A 25,812-nucleotide genomic window follows, 5' to 3' on the forward strand; every position below is an offset into this window, starting at 1 on the left:
CTAATTTTATGCAAACACAAAGATATGAAGTTTTCAGTGTATTCTGTTTTTAATAGCACAATACTTTCTGCATGGTTGCGACTACAGTGTATGATGATTCAGCTAGGGAATTATTCCTTTGTCTTTAAAACAGTTTAGGTAAATTGTTATATTTATTTTGCATAGTAGCATTTGGATCATGATCAGTATATTTTTTTCTTCTCTGTTCTTTTTCCCTCTGCCAACCTTTGAACTGTACTTCAGAGCCCAAGTTTCTTTTTTTTTTTTTTTTCTCACATTAATGGTTACGTTAGAATCTGACCAAAAATGTAAATTTAAGTGTGTGCAAGAACATTAGTGAATAGTCCCCTTAAAGTTGTTATGACTGATTGTAAAGAATGTAAGCCAATAGGTAGTTAAGGAAGTCAATACTGGTTTTGTTACTCTGATATTAATTTCAATGCCAATTTTAAATCCTTGCTGTGGTAATGTATATATGTATTTATTTATTGATTTTGCAGCTGCCTACAGATTCATTGTTTTATCGAGCTGTTCTTCAAGTTATTATAGAAGAAAATTATGGTGTCACCAAAAGGTAGGAAGCTCTGAATTCACAGACCACAAACCAAAGATTTCTTAAGAAGTCATGTTTAAGAATCAGACTCATTAGACTATAGACTATCAATTGGTATTAAAATGAAGGATACATTTGTTCATCCACATCACAAATGTATTACCTTTCCTTTACCCATAGCTTAAAAAGGTCCTCCTTGGTACTAGAAGCATGGAAAAAAACATGTCTTCAACAGAGAACAAACAGCAAACTCACTAAAAGTCAAAAAAATCTTAGTCTGCCTTGTTATTCAGAATTCCTAGCAACTTTAATAGTGCAGAAGACAAAAAGACATTCTCATTTATCCTGAGAAAAATCTGGTATATGACCAACAGTTAGCATGGCTGTAAAGGACTGCTTACTGCCTATGTCTACATTAGATGTAAGACCTTGAACTATCATTAATCTGTTTTGCTTTTTTAAACTACTTGTATATATCAAGAACCTAGTAAATATATTGTAGTATATTTGCTGACCCTGGCCAGCAACTAAGCACCCACTAGCAGCTCACTCAGTACCCCCACAGCAGGATGGAGAAGAAAATGGGAAGAGCAAAAGTGAGAAAAATCCACTGAGATAAGGACAGTTTAATAACTAAAGTAAATAGAAAGGGAAAAAAAAAAAAAGTAAAGCAAATGCAATCACTCACTGTCTGCCACCCCCAGCTGACTGATGCCCAGACAGTCTCCAAGCAACAGCTACCATGGAAAGATTACCCCCCATAGTTTTATTGATGAGTGTGACAGTACATACTATGGAATATCCTTAAAGTCAATTTGGGTCAACTGTCCTGGCAAGGTCCCCCCCCCGCCCAACCCAAGCCAACCTGCCACAGGGCAGAGCTGTGTGACAGCAGATGAAACATCAGTGTGTTACCAGCACTTTTTTAGGCACAAATCCAAAATACAGCACCATATGGGCTGCTGTGAAGAAAGTTAACCCAGCCATACCTGGTGCAATGTCTTTCCTCCTATAGCAGAATTAAGAGGGCAGAAGCCTGTCTTCCAGTATCAATGCAGCATAATCAACTGATTTTCAAACCACATGAGCCCAAATGTTTAAATGCATCTCAACATTAAATATGACTACAGAAATTATTTCGTCTTTAAAAATAAACATGACTTGATTCTCAGTGAGTGGGTATCCCTGCCACTGAAAAAACGTTAGAACTGCTACTGAATAAAGTCTTTCTGTTGACCTCAGTGGATGTTAATTCTGATGCTTAAGTAAGGAGTAAGGAGGATTACTATTATTAAAGAGAGGAAAATGTTTAAAACATTTTAAAAGTGTTGTTTGTTTGTTCTTAAGAAGATATTTGTATTTAATGTTATTTCTCCTTAACTAGTTGAAGTGCATACTCAGGAACAGCTACTGTAGCTGAAAATGTAACTCCTACACAACAAAACTGGAAGAGAGCAGTGTTACAGCAGAGCATAGTCAAGAAGGTGAATTCAGACTAACAAAAGCTGTGTGTAGTTTCTCCAAAATATTTTAAACACAGCGGGGAAAAATTGTATGTGACCTGCTATGAGTCAGTATTTCTATATGTTTGTTACATTTTCATACATTATTGTAACATTTTATGAAACTAAACTACCCACATTTTAGCTGTCTTCAAAAGTAAGTTGTGTCTAAAAAGTTTTTCAAGTATTAGCTAGTTATTATAAGTGAAAGGTGGAAAAGGAATATTGCTACTAACTTGACAGTAGTGGCTGTCCAACAGCTTTATTTGCCATGAATTAAAAATCCAATTAAAATTATTTTTAAAATGTGTAAGTTTCTGTTACTGGAATGCATGCATCTCAACACTATATTTGCAGTGAACGACATGTTGGGAAAATTTTCTCCAAATCATCCTCTTTCTTGGATTATGTCAGAAAGTCTCTGAAAAAACTGGAACTGGATGATTCAAAGGTGAGTCACTAAGGAGAGACTGTATGAAATCCTTATATCCATGTGAGTTCTTGAACTCAACACCACAATGCAGTGTTTAAACCACTGAGTTGTGTAGTTTGTATATTGCTGTATAAATATAAAGTAGTTTTATTCTTAGCAATAATAATAGAATAATCCATACTGATATATTAAAGAAATAAATCAAAGCTGAGTTTCATGTTTTTTGGAAATCAGCTTCCATGTATAAATCCTTTAAAAGGTTTTGTGTTTTTTTTCTAATGACTTTATATAAAGCAATCCTTTATTATACATAATGCTAATGATCAGAATTTTTGAAAGCCTTTCCAGTATTTATGAATGTAATCCTAAAAATCACCTTTGAGGCAAAAAAAAAAAAAAAAAAAAAAAAAAAAAAAACAGTGCTACATGCTCCATTTTATACATGCAGTCATTTAGAAGTAAATATAGCCATAAATATTGCTGAATGAAGCAAACATGAAGAACTTCTTGCCTGTGCCGATAATGTATACTCTGATAAAAGTAACTCCTGCACCGTTTTAAATCCATCTGAAATACTATCCAATACAAACTCACCGCTTTTTCATGTGTACTTTCTCGTACAGTTTGGTTCCTAAAGTATCTCCTATTGATTTTAGCCTTCAGACAGTCTCCTTAAGTAGCTTTTGAAGATCTTGTGAAGCCTCTGTGTGTACAAAAACCTATTACTTTCTTATTTAAATTAATGAATGTTAAGGATGAATGTTAACTTTTTAAAATAACTTTCCTACATAGAGAAAAAGAAGTAGGTACAAATCTGAGATTTAAAATTGAAAAATCTTTCAGATTTTTTTCATGTTCTCAAATGTCATGTCTTAGTTCTTTACCATACAGCTGTTAAATTGGTCAACAGATGGCAACATAGCATTAGGCATGGAATATAGCTATGTGAGTGTAAGGTCATAACCATGCTATGGGAATAAATTGTGTAACAGAAACTAGAAGGTATTAGATTATTTTTAAAAATGTATAAATCAAAGAAACAATAGCTGTGGCAAGTGAGTAAAGTATTTAAGTTGAATGTAGTAGCTTTCAGTAACTCAACTCTTACAATCTGAAGCCAAAGTATGAAATCACTTAAAATTTGCCAGATACATCAAACTATGAGCTAGGAGAAAAATGCAAAACCTAACAAAAATGCAAACATAAATAAAAGACTGAATAACTGCAAATGATGTTGGAATCATGCTTGCATGATAAATAGGCACTAACATAATGCATTTGCCTCAGTTGAAAGCAACTAGTAAGATGCTACCTTCCTTATTCTGTGTACAATCATCCAAACGCAATAGTAGATTGATTGTATAATAGTTTATTTAAGTAATTATTGATTAAACGCTGCTGGTGAGAGTTACATAGTATTTCCTTTAAAATTATTGAACATGTAAACTTCATGTTATGTGTCTGATTTTAGAAGATTCTAGCCTTTTGCTAGAAAGGGTCTGGGCAAGGCTGCCCTGAGAGAAACGTCTGGCAACACCACTTCAAGCTACACATTTGCGTAGATGCTTAAGATCTGATTCAAGTAAATGTTCATTTTTGCTTGTATTGCTCCTCATTTTTATGTGCAGCTGGCTGCATGGTGACAACTGAGTTTTATGCTGACATAAATAATATTATTTTTTATTTCCCAGCTATATTCAAATCTGCATCAGGACAAAACCAGTGCTATTTTGATGCTAGCATGAGGAAAGTTGTTAACGCTTCCTCAGCAGTGGCTCTGACATTGCAGTTTTCATGGTGGAGTCAGCACTATTTCTACACGCTAATGGAGAATGTGTTAAATTTCTCTCTTCAGAAAAAATACTTACATAGCTAAAATTGTGATGAAGGCTAAACACTTGCTCTCAAAGACAACAAAAATCAAAGAGAAATTTATGTAGAATTTGTTTTCTAGTTCTGTTTTAAAAACTGAACAAAAGAGCAGCTGCACCGCATAGACCAAACGTCTGCTCTGTCTCTGACGGTCGCCAAAAACTGATGCTTAGGAAGAATGTAAGACGGGAGTAAGCATATATGAATAATATAATAATATTTCCAAATAATCAAAAATGTGCCCATCAGCCACAGAAAAAGGAGGCATTCATCATTGTCTCCATGAAAAAAAAAAAAAAAAAAAAAAAGCAGCTAAGGAAGACTTGGTCAAATCAGAAGTGTTCAGTTTATTACTTTTCCAAATCTGGAGATAAAAAAGTGATCCACCACAGAGCACTGGCACTAGGGGAAGTAATTAGGGGTGCAGTGTGATACAACCAGGGAGAACTGTAAGAAAATATTGTTTACATAGTGGTCTCTGCTTTATGAGTGCAAATGCTGGATATTTAACAAATAAATTTTTAAAAGTCAGAAAACTGAGAGTCATAATATCAAATAGGAATGCAATTCTTTTACAATGGGAAAATTTAATCTCTCTATAAGAGACTAAACTCTCTTACTGTCTCTACAAGAGAATATGTCTCTACAAGAGAATAGAGATAACGACCAGCACGGTGCCATTTTCCAGTCTGGACAAACAGAGAGGTAGGATAAAGAGGGCAACTGCATAAAACACCTGACCCACCTCAATGCTCATTTACATAAATACATGCCTTTTTGCTAAATAGAGATGAGGGCTTTTCTCAGGTATAAACATCCAAACAGCAAACTGATTTTTGCTATTATTTTTCAGTAAGGTTAGGTACTTCAGTCCTACCAGTTCTTCATTTTAACAAGCCTCTCTGCCTCTTTTGTTGTGAAGACCTTTGCTTATATGAAATCAGAACCAGACCCTTTATGAAAAGATTGTCAATCGGGAGTGAGTAAGAGTGAGACAAAATAGTAAAATAGTTTTTTCTACAAAAAATAACATTTACCTATCACATAGGGCCATTCACTGTTACAAGTTCCTGCTCATGGACTGAAGTTTCCCATTACCTTAGCCAAAATAATTTCCCCCACTGTGTTTTCTTTTCAATGTAGAAGAGCCTGTCAAGTCCAGATCACACACTGAGATGTAAATGAACTTTTTTTTTTTTTCTGTCTTTTAGTAGAGAACCATTCTTTTCACACATTTCTCCACCTCAGTGGTAAAACTAAGGCATACACCATGACTTTTGAATGTCTGAACACATTGTGAGGGCAGAGAGGGAGTCTTTTAGTGTCAGCTTGATGCTTCGCAGGTATGGTTATATTGCTTCTAGATTTAGAACTAATGGCATTGCTCTGTGGGCCAAGGATCCCTGCACAGGTCTTCAGTAATGAGTGTGGATACACACTGAGGCAGAATTTTATTCCAGGTTGTTTTCTCTGTCTTAGCTCACTCTGTTCCTGTGTGCTCCATGTTGTATGAGCAAAGCATTCAGCATAACTTAGATATCTACGGGAGAAATTCAATCAGACTCCTTCTCCCTTTTAATCAGTTTTACCTAATTTAACATAAATGTGGGACTCTCACTTGAAAGAATGAAGTGTTTGTGTCTGTTCTTTCTTCTGGAGGATCTGGCTGCTCTTCCACCTGTTAGTCTTGCTTCTTTCAAGCAACAAGGGCAGTCACTCCTGCCTGTTGCCACATTTCTTCATCAGAATGAGTTTCAGTTCTATTTGAAGCCTTATTGCAGATACACTTAAAAGTAAGCCTCTTTATTAAGTCATTTGGCTACTACTTAGGACAATAAGTGCTACAAATGGCATTGCCACAGCAAAAAGTACTTGTGTAAGTATTCATGTATATCTAGTCTTAGAAAAGATAGAAAAATGTTCTTAAATTGCCTAGTGTCCTGTAATTATTGGGATAAACTATCAAAATGTTGTTGTTAGAGCTTACCTTACTTTGATTTAAGGTGATTAAAGGTTACAGGCTTACCAGGTTAAGGCTGGGAGACGTGGGGATCTGCAGTCCAGCTAGGACAACTGTTCTGGTAGTGAGAGCCTCAGTGGGTGGAGCTATTTAGGAAACAGAAGCTGGCTGGGATTCATTTAAGCACAAAACACTATTTAATGCCACATCCAATTGCAGGAAGATACACAGGGCTGGGAACACTCCTGATGCATCCGCAAAGGAAAGCTATTAGCCACTTTGATTTCATCTCCTGCTATACAAATACTGGAGTTACTGCTATGGCCAAATAGCATACAAGATAGTTATTTAGTCAAAATATTTCATTAATCACGTAACCCTTTCAGATGTATACATGTGCTCACGAGAAGAAAGAGCAACTTTGAAGGAAGGGTCACTGTAAACCTTCACACACAAAAGAATGTCTGTCAGTGAGCCTGTTGTTGCAGATCTACTTGGTTTTGTACATCCAAGCTTCCAGGTGGCCTGTGACTGGTATTTTTCAGTTTTGAACAGTCTGGTGTCTGCACATAACCTGAAGTTCCTGCTGCTCTTCCCCCTGGAAAAAAAAAAAAAAAGTCATTTATTTGGCAAACAGTCTGAGATAAGATCTGCAACAATAAACAGATGGTTACTGCTCAGTTTCCACTATCCCTGCTTGCTCTACCCTGACCAGACTTCCTAAAAACAGCTGCTGCCCATTTGTCTTTTTCTGATCCTGTGCTTCAGGTAGAGCATCTCACACAGATTTACAGCTGTCAAATCTGAACTGGTGGATCAGGAAAGGGCACTAGACCTATGTGTGAGGTGTTGTACCCATCACAGTAGCACTTAAATTAATAACACAGTAAGAGAAACTCATGTCCTGTGGAAAACTCATTTATCATCTTAAGTGATTTAAACAACTTTGATATTTGATATGTTATGTCTAGCAATGTTAGAATATTTCAAAGCCTTGATTTAGCTGTGTAGCTAAATATAGATATAAGTAGTATCATCCTATATATTCTGCAAAGGTTATGTATTTAGAAGTATATTTAATTAAATGAATGCATTAGTACTTTATTTGGCTACAATAACCAAGACTTTGGGGTTTATTTATAATTGATAATGGATACATAATAATATATGATTGCTATATTTTTGTAAGATTTTCTCAATTTATTACATATTATTCATTTATAAAATAATCCTTATCCTCTAGCAATTATGCTTGAATTTTTATCATTAAATAAATCCAAAGAGATCTGAAGTATGCTGGGCTTGCTAGTTCAGCTCTACTGGAATTCCTAAATGACTTCCTTTTTGATACATTGACTTTGTGCTTTTGCAAACTCCATAGTATTTAATTTGAGTAATAAAACATGTAGAGAGAATACTAAAAATAGATTTTGTGTGAAATTACACTAATTACTTTGTTCAGTAACTGGTTACTTTTTTGTCAGACAAAATTCGTTTTCTAATGTCTTTGATCAGTTTTTATATAGTTAGTGTGAATATTTGACATATGTTTCATACAGCAGTAGTGTGTTTTTTTTGTTGTTGTTTGGTCATTTGTTTTTTTTTAAATGGCAATAATTTTTAAGAAAACTAGCAGAAGAGCATGCATATGTGACTTTTTTACTTCATTTTGGTGAAGCAAACACCTAACAGTAACACTTGCCTGTACATACACATGAAGTCTGAAGACTAAGTAGCTGAGCTGAGTGATTTCTCAGTGATATATCAAGTAACAAAGAAAGTCAAAGGTCTGAATTTAATAAGCCTAATAAAGTAGCTGATTCTATTGATTTTTAAAATAAAATAAGGATATGCTGATTTTAAAAATAATTGGTTTTGCAGAAGGATCACAGATGTACTTTTATTCCAAGTTTCATGTGATTTGTCACTGTTTCAGAACTGCAGTTTTAATACACATTTCCTTTTTATAATTGCTCAGATGGCAGAGTGAACATGGATTAAGGAGATGTATTCTCTTATGAGCCAGTTATTCATGTTAGCTAAATCTATATTTAATATATCAAGCTCAGTCCTGAATAAATTTTCAGCAGACACAACTTACGCTCTGCTTGCTTGCACGTATTTACATGATAACAGCACTCTTTTTAAAATGAATACAAAAACAATTCCAGTTTGCTGTGTTCAGATTCCTGCAGCATGAGATGGAAGCAAAGCCAAAAACTTAAATATGAGACTTTCAAAGACTCCTCCTAAGAGAGTTAGAAGTTCCCATCACATAAGTTCTTTGTGAAAATGCTGCGGTAAATGTACCTTGCAGATAGCTTCACAATGTATGGCTGGTAAAATGTTTGGAAACGCCTCTGGAGTTTCTTGGGATCCATCCCTAATATCATACCTTCCCCCTTTTCAGACCAAACAAGGGACTATCTGACAAGCCTTTTCAAGCTTTATGGTCCCTCTGAGAAGCATGCAGGTGGAAGCCCTCCTCCCCACCCCACCCCACCCCAGCCATGTTAGCTCTCTGTCCAACCTGTGTTATGAGCTGGCCTGATTTCAATCCCTAACCATGTTCTACTCATGTAATGGCAAACGGTCTTTGAGGAGGTTCCTTCCCGTTTCCACATCTGTTCTACTCAAACAATATTGTTCGCAATTTCACTTATATTTCCTAGTTTGTCCCTATACCTGCTGTTTCAGATGTTCTAATGATCTTCCAATTCATTAAACTTGAACACAGTTGTATCAAAATATGTTGAACAAAATGTTTTACACGTTTTTTGTTGTTTTAAACCATATAATGAAGAGACTCTGTGCTCTGTACATGTCATTGACAAACGACATTGCAATTAAGTGAACAGGTGAGCCCAGGACAAGATAAAAAGCCTCCATCCTTATGGAGCTTGTCAGGGTAAGTTTCATTATTTAGAAAACTGAGCTTTTTTAGAGCAACATATTTGGGAAATTCCATCCGTTCTAGAATAGTTATTAATAAATTATGTTTCCACACCATGTGAGAACATTCTAAAGTAATAGACTGAACTCTAGTCCTTACACCTTTAATATATATATTTATAATTTTGCTTTATTTTTTTTTTTGTATGAATTTCTGAATAAGTAATGTTACAAGATTTTGACCAGAGGAGCATGGCATTCTCTAAATTTATCCAACAGGATTATCTGAGTGATGAATTTCTAAATTTAATTTCAGCACCAATATGAAAACTCTTTAACCAAACGGATTTCTTATACTTTCCCAAGTTCAAATGGCTGAATATGTAATCTATTTCCTACATGTAATGTTCAGTTTCCAAAACTTGGCATATAGTAGCTTTTTAGGAGTCTTGACTACAGAATTACTACTTGAAAATACATTTTGTTTTGTTTTGCTTTGTTTTGTTTTTCATGTGGCACATTAGTTGATGTGCCAACAGACTAAACCAATGTTGTTTTCAAATAGAATGCTAAATGAATGTTTGGGTCTTCCATGAACTTGTCAGTTGTATGTGAATGCTTCCTTCCTTCCTTCCTTCCTTCCTTCCTTCCTTCCTTCCTTCCTTCCTTCCTTCCTTCCTTCCTTCCTTCCTTCCTTCCTTCCTTCCTTCCTTCCCTCCTTCTTCCGTCTCTTTCTGTCTGCTAACTTGCATTGGAAGAAGCAACTTCCTTCGAAGTTAAATACTGTGAAGGTATATCACACAGTTGCTAGTGCGAAAAGAATGTGTCTGGTGCTTTTGCTGTACTAAAACACATAAGAACACCATCCTCATTTTTTGGCATTTGTCAGTGTCTCTTAGAAACATCATTGTGCTGTGTCCTGCTATGAAGTTAAAAAATGCTTATCTTAACATGATAGATTAGAATATTATAAAATGTGGTTGGCAAATAAAGCAAGATAAGAGGAGGAGTCATACTGTATGGCTTAATTTTACTGTTATTTTTAAAAATGTTAAAGAGCCACATACTTAGAATTGGGGAACTATCAGTAGTGGAATTGCATAGTACATTAGACATGAACTAACTTGAATATATATAACTATAATTGGAAGTAAAATGAGAATTTTTGCAGAAATCAGAAAAGGAAGGGACTTTTAAAATGAGATTTCTTATAATTGTGAAGGATCTTGATGTCTACCCCCCACCAAATTCTGTGTTGAGGTCTTTAAATGACAGTGAAAACCTCAAACTCTGAAGTTCATTTGTTAGTTTGGGAAATACTGAATGAAGACGTGGGTAACACAAGTGTATAAAATATACACTGCATATATACTCTGCATAATGCTGTTTTCAAGTATAATTATTTTTGAAACAGGCAAAATACTGTCCCAATTATGGCAGCATAACATTTTAGTCTGAGGCGTAATTTTAAGAAGTGTGACTTTTACTTCAGTTAGATACAATTATAAATGATACAGATTGCATTTATTTGAAATGCGTTTCAAATGAAATTCTAAATAAACAAAGACTTCTCAGTAATTACATTATTTGAGAAGCAGGAAGATGTATTTTAACTACCTTAGTCACTGGAAAATTGTAAAAAGTTGTTGTCTGGTATGGCCTCTCAAGCATTTTGAACTGACCTAAGACACCGCTCAGCTAAAAGGGTTGCCTTATTAGCTTCTGGTACTCTTGCTAGTGTTCATGACAGCACTGCTGCAAGGAGAGAGAGGAAACATGGAAATGTGCAACCAGCACAGGGGTAAACAGTCCCATGGAGGTGGCAAAGAGCATTATGTCTCTTTGACTGTGTGCAGGGTCTCTAGAATCTGGCTCTCTTCTGTAGAGAGAGTGCAGATTGAGCAGTAAAAGAGGCTTTCTTTAATTCAGTCATAATTTTTTTAGCCTAGGGAAAGTCACAGCTTCAAAAAAAAAAAAAAAAAAAAAAAAAAAAACACTCTCTAGAGAAGTTTCAAGTGTGGGATTACTAGTTGTCACCCACCTTGTGCCTGCATGTTCTGTTTTCAGAGCGTGCTCAATCAGCACGTTTGTGAGATTCCAGTATAACTTGGGTCTGCTCAAGCATGCAGCACCTCAGTTGCTCTCAAGGATCTGTTGACAGCCTCCTCATGCTCACTACAGATGAGTCTATTGTATGTGCCACCTCCAGCATGTGGCATTGTTATAACTAGGACAATGGGAATCTCACTGACCTCTAGTTACTCTTGGTTGTTTTGGCTGTTTCAGCCATCACACCAATAAACTACTTTAAAAGAAAGGATGCACCACCATCACGGTGCAGAGAGTCACTTTTGTTCACAACCTGGTAAAGATCAGGACCTAAATCAACTAAGGTACGCTAGCCAAAAAAGCTCCGTATGCATCGAGTCTTCCTTACTACAACATCAGTAGCATAATCTAGATCTTTGAGTGTCTTATTAAGACAAGGGCATGATATTGTATTTAGTTTCTTTCATTCATTTTAAGTCATGCCATGAGTTCGTAGTATCAGCATCATAATGTAAGTTTTGTACATGTATTTAAAGTTATATATATATAGAGAGAGAGAGAGAGACAAATCTGTGGCAAGTTTCTCTGGAGAAGAGTTATACACACAACTCTGGTGGCTAAATGGGGCTTGCTTTACATATGTAAGTCCAATCTTTTCCTGAAAACACAACAAATAATTTGGTCCTACTTCACCTCAGAGGGATAGCTGAAGATTCTGTTGGGTGACTAGGAAGTACTGAAGCCAGGTAGCAAACTGTTGCAGTTTCAAACAAAACCACCATAATCCAAGTTTTGATCTTTTTCCAGTCAATTGACCACAGAGCTAAGGACCATTTTCCTTTTAATGCCCTTTTCTATCAATGTATTATTTTGCAGACGCTTTCTCTCTTTTTCATCTGGCCTGTTATATTCAGCTGGGTCACAAACCAAACTTTCAGTTGAGCTACAATTTGGAGTACCACCTAATCTACCCATGACAGCAGGATGCATTCTGTCAAAATGTGTTAAGCAAGGAGGGAGTGCAAAAGCATTTGGGCTCAGTACTTGAGTATGGCTACAGCTAGGAGACATTTTTGACCCAGCTTTTTATTTGTGAAACATTTCACAGTTAATTGGAATGTTTCATGTTGAAAATTGGAGAACATAAAGGATGCAAAAGTAGAAAGATTTAATGTTCATATTTTTACAAATGCAGATCTTTATATTTTAATCCAAATAGCCTATAATTTCAAAAATCCATTATACTGAAATGCTTTTAATTCTCAGTTGAAATGAAAAGCTTATAGAGCAGAGGTCAAATAAACTATTTTGTTTATCTCATGACTGATGTATTTTAGTTGGTTTGGATCTTTCGATATTTGCACAGCTTTACTGGAAATAAAATATCAACAAGACCAAAAAAGTCAGTGCATTAGTACTGTCAGATCAACTTCTCAGCCTTGCTGCTGTATTTGGGAAAAAAAAGTTCTTTTTAAATTAAAAACAAAGAAAGAAAAAAAAAAAAGAGTCAAAGGCTACAAAAGTTCTTCTAACCCCTCCCTTTCTTTTAAGGCAGAGCTAGAATTTTGCATCATTCCTGAAAAAAGTATCTAAACTTCTTAAACTTTTCCATGATGGTGACTTAAAACCTCCCCCGTCCTGAATTAACCTCACAGAGATAATTTTTTTTCAAGTTTTTGACTGATTTTCTTTGCTGCAATGCAAGTTCATGAGTTCTTTTTCTACCCACTGTAGATGTAGAGAACAACCTTCCTTAACTCTTGGTGGCAGCTTTGTAAAAGCTGGTATTATGCCCGCTCTTGATTTTCTCTTCTTTACACTCATCGGTTCCAGTTCTGTCAATCTGTCTTCACAGGTCCTATTTTCTAGATTTCTGATCTCTTTTCTCTCTTATGTTTTTTTTTTTTTTCAAATAGCTCATTTATTTCTGTGAAATCTGCTGCACCAGAATGGATACAGCATTCCAGCTAGAGCTTTACCATTGCCAAGCAGGGTTGAAGGATTACTTCCTGCTTGTCCAAGCTGTTCTCCCATACATGTCGCAGTATGGTGATTGCTTTTTTTTTTTTTTTTTTTTTTTTTTTTTTCAGTAGTACAACTGTGACTCTTGCTCAGCTTGTGATCTGCTACATCTCCCAGGTTGTCATTTGGAGTTCTTCATAGGGAACCGCTAGTTATTTATGCCTGAGTGTAGTCTCCCCTGCATTTCCATATAGCACTTCAAACACTTTTCTAAGCAATGATCCAATTTCTAAAAATTATTTAAATTCTAGCAATTCTGTACTTTCCTGCTGCACATTTGCAGAGTTAGTTAATGTGGTTTCTGTTCTATCTGAGTTCTTAATGAAAACATTCTGCATTTTTTTTAACAGACCTCCACTAGGTCTGTATTTTCAGTTTTTCGGAGACTCATTAATAACAACTCTCTGGTTATGGTCATCCAAACAATATTCACGCACTTTATAATACTTTAATCTAAATCTTGTTTCTTATATTGGGTGTTGAAATTGTTATGTGAAATGGTGCAAAACCCTTGCTGAAGTCAAAATATATGACATTTGGTTTTCCCTAACATGAATCCTTCCACCCTTCTTACAAGCAGGCTGACTTGTGATTTATTCTTGACAAATTCATTACTTATCTGTTTAGTGTTTTTTAATTCTTTGCATTTTTTAATGGGTTGGATCAGACTGCTCTACAATGAAAGACACACATCTACTAGCAATCTGACACACCATCTTTGAGAACTTCTCAAAGTAATAGTGACAGTAATAGTTCTGAGGTCATTTCATTCTCTTCTTGCTTATCGTAAGATGAAGTTCATAATACATACCTGATTTTAAAACTTACAAGTTATGTAAATATTCTATAGTTTGTTTACCTATTTTAAGCTATTTTATTCCTTTATGACTGGATTAGCCACGTTCTCTCGGATGACTTTGCTAATAAAAGTGTGCAAAAATGTATTAGACACTTTATATTTCCTGGTCTTTTGTCAGTAGCATTACTTTTCTGCTAAGCTGTGGGCTCTTTCCATAACCACAACAGAGTAGCCATACTGCAGACACCCAATACTGAAATGCATCAGGCCAATACATCAGGCTCTTTCACCCCCACTCTTTCCAGCACCCTCTGTCACCAGTAATGTTGCAGACCTACTTCCCACTCCTCTGACAGGCTTCTTAAGTGGACAGCTCATCTGTCTTCTTTAGCATCCAGGACTGTGGACATCAGAAGGGTAGAGACATCAGGACCTACAAAGCCTGGGAAATGTTGTGGTCCAGCTGCCCTTAGAGAAAATGCTTTGTGAGTGCAGTTATGGTCATAGGCCTAGCTACCTGCTGTGGTGCAGTGGCCACTAAGGGCTGAAAGGGGAAGGGGTATTTGGTATAGTCAAGTTCTTGAGCTGCGTTGGATCAAAATCAGCCCAAAGTCACAAAATTTGCGGTTACAATGTCAGTGCTGGCAGTGTTGAATCAAGTAATTGGGAAACATGCAGTGGTTCAAATTAATCAGAGAAACTTTTATTTCAGAGGTGGGTAACTTGTGACACAGTGAAACTGTTACGTCCAGAATCTGACAGTAGGTTCTTTAATGCGAAATACCATCCAGGTCCTGACTTAAGCGTGATACTCTGACACCAGACTCCACTCTTCAGCCATTTAAATATATCTCTTGGGCTGGGGGGTGCAAGGTATAAGACATATGGGAAAGGAAATGAGAATATTATCTCCATTTGGCTGTGCAATGTTCATTAAAGAACGACTAGAGCTTTCTGAATAATGAATATATCTCAGTATTTCATGTCAGTGCAAAATGCCATCTGAAGAACAGTAATTGTAAATGAGAACTGAGAAATTGTTATTGGAAAATTATTATAGACCTCAGTAAACTGCTAATTTCAAAAACAAAACACAGATTTCATTTGTAGGATGACTTTTGATTAGGAAAAAAATGTTTCATATTTCAAAACTGGAATGACTCTGATACTTTTTTTTTTTTTTTTATCCTTTACAGCTCCCAGACAGCTGTATAATGGATTACTATGAAAAATACAAGCACAGAATGAATGAGCTTGAAGCATTTAATATGGTAAAAGTTATAGGATTAATACCATTACCTTGTATTATATATATGCTAGTCTAGAACAAAGCCCTGTTAAGTTTTATGTGGAGGTGGACTGTCTTACACTGAGGTATGCAATCTCAAAAACAAAGCAGCTCCCCCTTCCAAACTTTGGAGCATATCCTATTCAAAACTATATTAGGTGTCAGTAAAATAATAAAGTGAACACATGGAAGATTCTTTTTCAAGAGGGACTATTACCCTGGAAAATGAAATGTCAGTCTCCTTTTAAACCTAGACTGGTCTCCACACAGTTATTTCATAAAAATTCTTTTTATTAAAATTCATTATTTCCCTCTTTAAAATTGTTCTGCTTCATATAATATCATTTTCTTGTTGGACAGTGCCTCAAAACCAACTAAGTAACGTAGTTTTCTAGCTTTATGGTATTCCATGTATTTTTGATCTTTAATATAATCTGTTTAGAAGATGTCCACCCCACAGGGAAAATTGGCAAGGTGACATTTGTACAACTACTAGAAAATGATTGACCTTCCTGGAATTGTTTTGTGGAAGTGTAGCCATTGGGAAGTGTATTGGCTCTCTTTCCCCAGATCATAACAGCATCTAATCTTTCTTTCAGTTAAAGGTTGTGCTGGCTCCCTGCATAGAAGTTTTGATACTTCTGGATCGTCTTTGCTACCTCAAGGAGCAGGTATTTTTGCATTATGTTTTATGGTACCTAAAGGCTACATCAGTGAAATGAGACTATTTCAGCCAATTTATTACTGCACAGACCAAAAGTCTCTGTTGCAGAATTATTATTCTCATATTTGCAAAAGTATAAGCATTCATTCAATTTAGTATAAACATATGCCCAACAGATGTTTTTATTTTCAGCAAAGCAGCAACAGTAAAACTTATGTTCTTTTAATTGTATGGTAATTACAAGTCAATAAACAATACAAAAATAAATAATTTAAATATGCAAGAATTTTTTTTTAATACGACATATATTTAATAATTAAAAAAAAAATGGAAATGCTAAACAAACATTATACCGTACATTCTGGAGTTTCCAAAGAATAAGTTTTAGAACATATAATTAAAGAAGTTTTAGGTTAAGTCCCATTAGGTTGTTGTTATCATTTCTTAATTAAGATCTATGATAAGAGAGGGTACACTTTTTCCAACTGTATGGGTCAACTGCAGTATATTTGACTAGCATACAGCCTGGATATATTTTACAAATATAGATGTGGGATTTAATAAGCAAATGCTTCTATATTTACTCTGTAATGATTTATGTTACAGTGTTTCTACTAACACTAATTTTGAGCTTGACCTGGATAACTTAGAATCATCAATCACACTATCTCTACACCAGCAGACATTTTTTGGATAAGTAACAATGTGATCAGAAGACATGGTAGCATTTTCCAGCTTCTGCCCGGCCACAGTCAAAATAAAATTTTAAAATAAAGTTTAAATTAATTCATGTGAATTACTGTTCTTCCACTATAAAGCTTTCATTTTAATAGCTCCATTTTATCATAAGTAAAAAATCACTTTCCTCTCTACCACAGTATACTTGGAACAACTGAGTTGTAGCAAATGTATGCTTTTATTCTAACTGGTATTTTTACTGAGAAGCAATTTGAGATATTTAAATAATGATATATTTTCCCAAATGCCAACCAGTTATAAGTCACACAGAGATCTGTACGATTTCCAGGATGGAAGATCAGACTTTGTGCATTTAGAGCTAATTTACCTTTTCTAAATGTAATATACCCATTGATTCAATCTTGTACTGGTTGATTCACAAAATATGTTTAGGAAGAAAAAATAGAAATGATAAAAGCCATATGCAACATGAAGACCAGATCCAGCTGGCCCTACTCATTTGAAAAGTCAGTTAATTAGCTTCAGTAGTAGAATGTGCTGCATAAAACAAGTAGAACTTGATCTTTAGTATCTTCTCTCTTGTTCAACCAGAAGAAAAAGAAAGAAAAAAAAAGACAACTTTATTGATTAAAGGGTTGATAAGGTGTCATTTGATAGTGACAGAAATAAACTGACTTTAATATACATACTTTTTTTTGTTTGTTTCCCTTTTTCACAACAAATCTTCAATAGTTGTGTTGTTAGATAAGTGTTTTTTCTGCTTTGCATTAAGAATAATCTTTTTTTTGGTGATTTTGCATTTCAAAATGTGGACCTATTACCGTGCCTTAACTTTTAAGTCAAACACGTTTTAATGTACTTCAATCATATATCATTTTACAGGACAACATTGCCTGGTCAGGACTTGTGAAGTTATTTGATCCTGTGAAATCCCCCAGATGCTATGCAGTTATTGCTCTGAAGAAATAGTCATGTTTTTAAGAGGAAGCAAATTGCAGATAGGTTGAAAGCTCTGAACTGATACTGCTATTTTCTCAATGTTGTTTTTAATTGATTCCTCAAGTATACTGAAGTGTTTGCCAACTATTTACTTCTCAGCTGCAAAAATAAAAAATGCAATGCCTCTGTGAATCATGAGAAATAAATAGTGAGCCGTACCTCCTTTATAAATACCATTGTTTCCTCATGGCAGTTATTAAATAATGTTGAACATTTGGCTTTATTATAAAAGTTATGAGCTATGTTATGTGATGAGTATTTTAAAATAATGTAAATATTTCTTCCTTTTAAGGCATTATCTATTGATACCTGTCATCTTGATATTTTAAATCACAAGTTAATTCTTCCATAAAACTTATAATTTTTTCCAATGGCTGGCATCAGCAGTCTCTGACTAGCCTTGCTTTTTTCTTTTCTGGATTTCTTAGTTTAAGCAGAAAATTAACCTGTACTGTAGACAAGAGGTGAGTAGACTTTGTACTTCTCTGTTCTTCATGTCATCAGAAGCAGCTTGTTATAGAGCAACCTTGCAGAGACTAGAACCTTCTGAGTCTAGATAAAAAATACCCACAGAGTGGTTTTATATTAACCCTTTCTTCCTTCAGGCATGTTCCTAGCCTGACAGGCAAGAAACTGTGTGTGCTCTAGTCCAGTGGATGCCAATGTTTAAGAATCAGTTGCTGTGCTGGGGTTCACTGTCTAATCCTTGGGCTTTATCAGAAAGCTATTATCTGGGCCAAATGTGTTGGGTATAAATATAAATCTTTGGTGAGTGGAAACTTGCTAGGCAGTTTCTGCCTGGTTGTACTGACTTCATGAGTGGGAAACTTACTTGTTGATGCCTTTATCTCAATGGGTTGCCTGAATAAACTTGCAGATGTTCAATCAATTAAAAAAGAGAAAATTTTCTATTGTAACTTCTAGTGCTTTTACTAGAATTTTCCACTGAATATAAAACATAATTAACTACCAGTGCATAGAATAAATAAATAAATAAATAAATAAATAAATAAATAAATAAATAAAGGACAACAAATAGATAATAAAATACTGATTAAAGAAGAAAAGGAAGAGTACAACTTTGGTGGGCAGAAGATGAGAATAACAAGAAAATATTGTATATGAATTCTATAGTGAAAGTAATAGCCATAAGAATCAAACTGAGATTCAGATCTTAGTAGGAATAAATCTTTTTCAGACTGCAAAATATAATGAGAGCTTGTGAACATGGTCATTCAATAAAAGAGAAGTAGGATATTTTTCTAATAAGCCACATCTCTCTTGATGTATTCACTTGGAAGAAATGCTTTTTTAGTAGAAGAGTAAGTTCACTACTGTCTATTTTAGGACTCTCAGTCCTTGTTAGCTCCATGAATCCAGTATGAGCTTCTCATATTTATTTAGTCCCAGTAGGTTCAATCCTTAGAGCTGTTGAACACCTGCAATACCCAAGGAAATTAACAGAAGTTGCAGGTGCTCACAGCATCTATGGAGTGCAGCTAAGAAAAGAAAAAGGGGCCTTCCATATATGAGATTTTTTGTTATATAGGGAGTAATGAGGTAACTAACAACCTGGTAGATTCTTTACCCAGGAGAGGCATCAAAATAAAAATCTTTAAGCATCTGGAAGGAAAAAAATGAATAGTATACAGTATAAGAAAGCAATCTAAAGTAAATAATAATTTAAAAAAAGATGAACAAAAATGTAAGAAATTAGTTATTATCATGTTTTGCTAAAGCATGATGACTAATTAATGAAGTGTTAAGAGTCTTGTCATCTCAACCTTGTGTGCTGTTGGAAAAAAATAACTTGGGGATCAAATTGCCTTTTTTGTGTTATGAATTGACTCTTCTGTTTTTTTCAGCCCAAATAGTAAAAGCTGGACATATATGATATCCAAATAATGGTAGCGCAGCTATTCACTGCAAGCAAGTGCTTAAATGTACCCAGTCATAGCAAAAACTAGTCATTTCAGCAAGCTCTGCCTGGTTTAATTTGAACACAGACCAAATTACGTAGGATATACTGACTGTTGTTAATTGCGTATGATATTTTGATATATATAATGATATCTAAATCCAGAGTTAAATTCTTATTACTATTTTAAGAAGACATTTGGAACAGTTTAGAATAGCAAGCACATCTCTAGGATTAGCCCAAATGCTTTTCCATGAATTCAAAAAGGTCTGAAAAATTTGGATGTCCCCCCAGCAACTTCTCAGGCTTTTTCATTACTTTTCACACAATTTGCAGTCTGTGCAGGCAAAGACAGAGGCAATGTGCTTCTTAGAATAATAACTATCAAGACATTTATATGAAGAGTTTGCATGCAGCCAAATCAGTTGCTGTCTGCTTTCAAAGCTGTTTCAAGGCTTGAGATGCCTGAATACCTATGAGGTACTGTTTACATAATGGAAAAATCCCCAGCAGTAATAAAATTGAATAAAACAATTTTTCTTTGTGGTTATTGCCAGAAGTTCTTCCATAATGCAAACAATATCTTAAATATGATGAAGTCTTTTGATAGAAAAGAATCTGCATTTCCTTTTACCGTGACATTGAGCTATGAATCTTGATATAATCCCTAAAGAATTGTGGATATATGTGCTTTCCCTCAGGTGCTTGCCTGATTCTGTTTGTGGCATATCTGTGCATTCTGTAGCAGAAATTGAGTGATTTATTTATTTTTCTTAGGGCTGAAAGCTATTTTTGGATGAAAGAACAAGAGGATATGTACACTATGTGTGGAACCTTAATATCTGAGAGTATGTAGTAGCCCTAAAATCTCCAACTCTGCTTTTTTTTATTATTTTATTTTATTTTATTTTATTTTATTTTATTTTATTTTATTTTATTTTATTTTATTTTATTTTATTTTATTTTATTTTATTTTATTTTATTTTATTTTATTTTAAATTCTGCGGTCCTAATTCTAATGCAGATTCATGCATTAGAACATCATGTCATAAAACAGTTTGCACTGATCTAGTTTCTTTGATTTTAGTTTCAAGTCTCTTTTTAATTATTTTTTCTTTATTACAAATTTTCTTCATTGGCATTATTCATTAATTTATTGCTAAAACAACATCTGATGTAAAAACTTTTTGCTATGTCATGATGGAGTTAAAATCTTGGGACTCAAAATCTGTATGTCAGTCTGCACAGAGTAAGCATGTGAAATTTATCTGTCTTGGTGGCAGTTCTATGTCCTTCTGATGATTGGAGTATTCTTTCCTGTCAGTACTTACTGGTTTAGATGTATTTTTTCCTAAAAGCTTTCCATAACTGTCATTATATCGTCAGAGATCACTGATACTAGGACAGTTTTAAAAAATAAAGAGCTGCCATTTTAAATCCCTTTTTCTCACATGCTTTTTATATGGACTGATATATGCCCTTCTTGTTACTTATGACTAGTGCTCTGAAAGGAGTGTAATTGATGCTAGAAGATGAACTATGGAGAAATTTCAGTTTCTGTAATCAAGTCAAAATGGAAGTGTAGTTGGTTGTCCAGGCATTTAAATTGTTCACCTAACTCTTAGAACTTTGAGTTTAGTTTCCTTAGTTTCTGATATCTGTTCAAATTTTGCAGTTTTCAAAATTTCCATGCTTCCTTCCAAGTGGGAGCGTGGCCTGATTCTTTGGGATCCAGCTGCTTGTCCGTCACCATGTTCATCTGAAATAACTAACTCAGTTCAGTGGCTGTAAATAATTTATCTCCAAACTACTGCTGAATAAGCCTAAGTTCTTTGAATTTCCTTATCCATGTTTGTTATCTTTGTCAATGTTATCTTTCAGAGTACTTTAAGAAAAGGTGTAAAATCCTTCTGAGATTCAGGATACCTCAAGGAAGTTGTACTACTGTTATAATTCTTGTTGCTTTCTCCCTTAAAGCCTTGAAATTAATTCCTGGAGATCAGGCAGATTAATAACCAACAGACACCCTGAGAGGTGTAGGGTATTAAAAAATCCTATGCACAATATCTTACTTCTCTTCATGAGTCATTTTAGATTGGAGAGCTCTGAGGCATTTTCTACACAGAAACTCCAGGGTAGAGCATCATTAAACTCAAACCTCCAAGGAAACCATCCAACATAATGAAGATTTGCCTCAAACTGTTAAAACATGCTGTTTTACACCAATCTTCCCAGCATTCACCTACATCTTCCTTAAGGCTGTCTGCAATGTCTGTATCAAACTAGAGAGGAATAAATAAAACACTCGTCTCAACATCCCAGTGATGCTGCTCATGATATCTGCACGAGAATGGCGCTCTGCTCTTGGTTTTCTTTGTGTTAAAAGGCAACATAAGTCATAAGGTATGTCCAACATCAAAATATTTCCAGATATCCAGATATCATTACTGAAATCAATTTAACAGACTTCTTCAGTCAGTTACTACTACTTCAGTAGTTACTACTACTTCAGTCAATATTGACTACTGTTAATATGTATACAAAATTATGTCTTGTGATTTATGTTCAGGTGGACCTTTTTCAAAATATAGTTTTGTCACTCATCAAAACAATAAATGACTTCAAGTAACTGTGTATTCTAAAGAAATCAAAAAAATGTTTTCTGTATTACCATTGAAATTTAGTAGAAATTTAAATTGTACTGCATTTGTTCTTGGGTCAGAAGGAACAGTGTATGTATAGATAACATTATGAGGCACACTGTTGGCCAGAATCTGTAAAATTCACAAATAAAAGACACATAGGCAATATTATGTAGACAAAGTACCTCAGAGACTTGCAGTTACTATAAAATATGTAACCATTCTTTATAAACTATAGGAAGAAATGTAATTATCTAATTCAATGAAAATAGAAGAAAGCATGAGTTTTCGGTAATTAAACAGGGGGTTGAGATTTTAAACCTGCCTAACAATCTCGGTACTTCAAAAGTGAAAAATCCTTTTAGGACAACAAATGATGCACTGTTCACCCTAGGAAATAAAGCTATAATAAACATAACATTTATTTTATATCTACTCTATAATCCATAATTTCATTTTATGCTTCCTTTTTGATTTTTTTAAAGTTTATAATTTAATTATCTCTTTCAGCCTTTGCAGTTATATTCACTGAGTATAGTAAGCAAGGACTTTCAATTTCCTTGTGTATACAGCACATGCTAGTGAGATACAATCGTTTAATATCTTTGTTCAAAATTAATGAAGACTTTCCAAAAGCAAAATATCACTTCTTAATTTTATTACAGCTTATCTGCAGATTTAAAAACTTCAGATGAAAACTGTGCTAACTTTTAACTTTTCATTACAAAATTCTTAGTTTTATGTGAGACTCCTTCTCTTTCCACCTGGAGCAATATAAATTTTTTCATGTAGATAAAGATGTTGTTAGGGCAGCTTGTATTGTGTTTCACATAGAATTTATCAAGAAAACCAACATGCAGTAAATCTACTCAGCCAACGAATCAGATTGTTAGACTGAAGCTCAGATTGCCTTAACACGCAAGCTGTCAACTCTTTCACGAATCATTGATGAAAGGAGCAAAGTTGTCTGCTTAGTGAATAACTCGGTAGTGTCTGGCACCAAATTTGAAAAATTCAAATCAGAAGAAGCATTGATTACCTCTCCTGATTAAATAAACCTTCAGAAACTATAATTAAAATGTACAGTTATAAATCTACATTGTTTATTACACTTCCTATTATTAAAGTCATGAATAAAGACTGGCAGCTGAAGCAGCCATGCTGTTTCGCACCTATAAATCCTAAATTCACTTGTTAGTCTTAGAAAGGCTGAAGTCATCAAGAGGACACACAGATGTTATAAAGTGTAGAATGAGCTATACGTTACTTGGATCAATGTGCCAGTTGCTAACTGTTTTATATTCAAAGACATGGGTATCAATTCAAAAAATACAACTCTCAAAATACACAATGGGTAGCATATAAACCAAATTTTATCATTTTAAGCTCTTGAATGGTTATTTATTGGCAGACTCATTAATAACTAACAAAGGTTATAAGGGTGATTTCACTAAAACTGTCACTATGTTGTTTATGATTAAAAATTTTAAGCAAAAGCAATTTAAAAAGGTAAGCCCTTACTTTCCTAGATATTTTAGCTTTAATTTGAGAATATGAAGACTGGTACAGAGTCATATAGATTGTTTCTAGATGGATTCTTGATTTAAGTAAAAAACTTCTGACCAATAAGCACTTTAAAGAATTATTCTTTTGTTATTTACAAGTCACGCTTCTTTTAAAGTCACATTTCTGTAGTGATGTGGAGCTTGTTTGTTAATACACAGAATTCATTTGAATTTATTTAGAAAAAGAAGATATGTAAAGAAAGAACTTTGAGACACAGCATTTTGTCCTTGTGCTTACCCTTAAGCACAGTACCAAAGAAGTGACAGAAAATGTAAAAACTGTAATGGATTCAATTTGTACTGGTTAATCACACAAATCAAGTTTAATGTCATCTGTCTAAACACCAGTTATTGCAATCATTAGTTATGTGGAAAGAGAAAAGATCATCTAAATCAAACATTTAAATAGCACTGAAATTGAAATTATTGCTTTTATCAAGATGCCCATACCCTTTTAATAGCTGTAATTTTTCTGTATAGAAAAGAACAGCAATTACAAACATTCAGCATTATGTACAAGATGTCCATAGATGAAAACACTAACGGATATTAATACTAAAACATCCTTTATAGATACTTACACAGTGAACGCCTGGGTCATCACCATTTGAACCAATAGCAATTTTTTTGTTGATTTCCATGGGAGCGGGCTTGGATACCAAAGCATTTACTCAGGACAAACAGTGTCGATGATCAAATATCTTTTGTACAAAACAAGTTCAAAATTTACATTTGTGAAGGCAAGGAAACTGTGTACACTTCCTTTATCTATATGTATTGAAGTTGAGCAGTATAGAAATTATTGTGAACTCTGGTTCACCGCTGAAATCGTCCTGACATATAGCAAGAGAAAGTTCAAATGGCTTTTTGTGTACTTTTTTTTTATTTCAAGTATCATCTTTTTAATGCTTTAAAACTCTCAGGATTTTCTTTTCTCCACTCACTGGTCCTTTAACAATGAGAGCACTGATTACAGTAAAACAGAGTTAAATGGCACTCATTGTTCCTAAGAAGGACTCAAGTGAAAGGCAAGTGTCAGAGTCTGTACTTTCACTGAAACCAATGGTAGATTTCCCATGAACTCTATTATAACTTTTTATGACTAAAGGAAAGTAAGATTTAGCCCTAATTCTTCAAAAGGCAACATTTGCTACAGTAATTTAAGAGTTAGCTTGATAACAAGATTTCACTCTAAACTTGTATTTCCTTCCCTTCCCTTCCTCTGTGCAGAAATTTTATAGGACATAACAAAGAATCAAATTTGTATAAATGGTATATTTCCCCAATTAGACACCTCTATCAGCACTTTGCAGAAAGTATATTCCTTATTCATGAACTATGTACTAAAGAAAGTCATGTTAATTATTAACCCTTTATGCACAGCCCATGAATTCAATACAGAACACATTAATGTAGACTGAGAGACATACATTTTGATTTATTTTTACAATTCCACTTGAGATGTATTGCTCAGAATGAATTTCCATGGAAAATATTTTTAGAATGCGATTTTATTGAAAATGTTTTCCATCAGGGCTCAAAAGTTATGTAATTGGAGGTAGGATCTCAGTGAGGAATGAAAATAATATGTCAGGTTGTCAATGGGAATATTTTCTTAAAATTTTCCTGGTTATTGTGATTTAGCATTTAGCTTTAAGACAACATAAATTAATTACTGGTAAAATGTGTTACAATTATTCATTCATTTCTAGTGTGTTATTGAAATATTGTAGTTTCATATGTTGCTAATTTATTTTTCCTTGGCAAACTGTACCTGAGTTTCCAGAAAGGCAAATCTAGGAACATGCATGCTTTTACACATTATTGTTCTATAATTTTATCAAATGAAATTGGAGTGTTGTATAACAGTAAATAATGTAGTTTTTCTCTCTTAAAACAGCTGCCAAAACAAGTCTGGGCACATGGAAAATGGGACTACAGTTCACAGTAAGCAC

General features: G+C 34.3%; 1 protein-coding gene across 2 annotated transcripts in view; it reads left to right on the forward strand.

The window, feature by feature from the left end:
- METTL25 (methyltransferase like 25) overlaps positions 1-21,495 on the forward strand; it is a 67,549-nt gene extending 46,054 nt beyond the window's left edge. For both annotated transcript variants that reach the window (XM_068667470.1, XM_068667477.1), the window contains exons 8-12: positions 501-574; positions 2,413-2,506; positions 15,279-15,353; positions 15,970-16,041; positions 17,616-21,495. In XM_068667470.1, coding sequence (XP_068523571.1) covers positions 501-574; positions 2,413-2,506; positions 15,279-15,353; positions 15,970-16,041; positions 17,616-17,702 — 402 coding nt within the window. In that variant the 3' untranslated portion in view covers positions 17,703-21,495. The remainder of the gene's footprint in view (positions 1-500; positions 575-2,412; positions 2,507-15,278; positions 15,354-15,969; positions 16,042-17,615) is intronic.
- Positions 21,496-25,812: the final 4,317 nt, after the last annotated feature.

The sequence above is a fragment of the Anas acuta genome, chromosome 1 (assembly GCF_963932015.1).
Source record: "Anas acuta chromosome 1, bAnaAcu1.1, whole genome shotgun sequence".
NCBI lineage: Eukaryota > Metazoa > Chordata > Aves > Anseriformes > Anatidae > Anas > Anas acuta.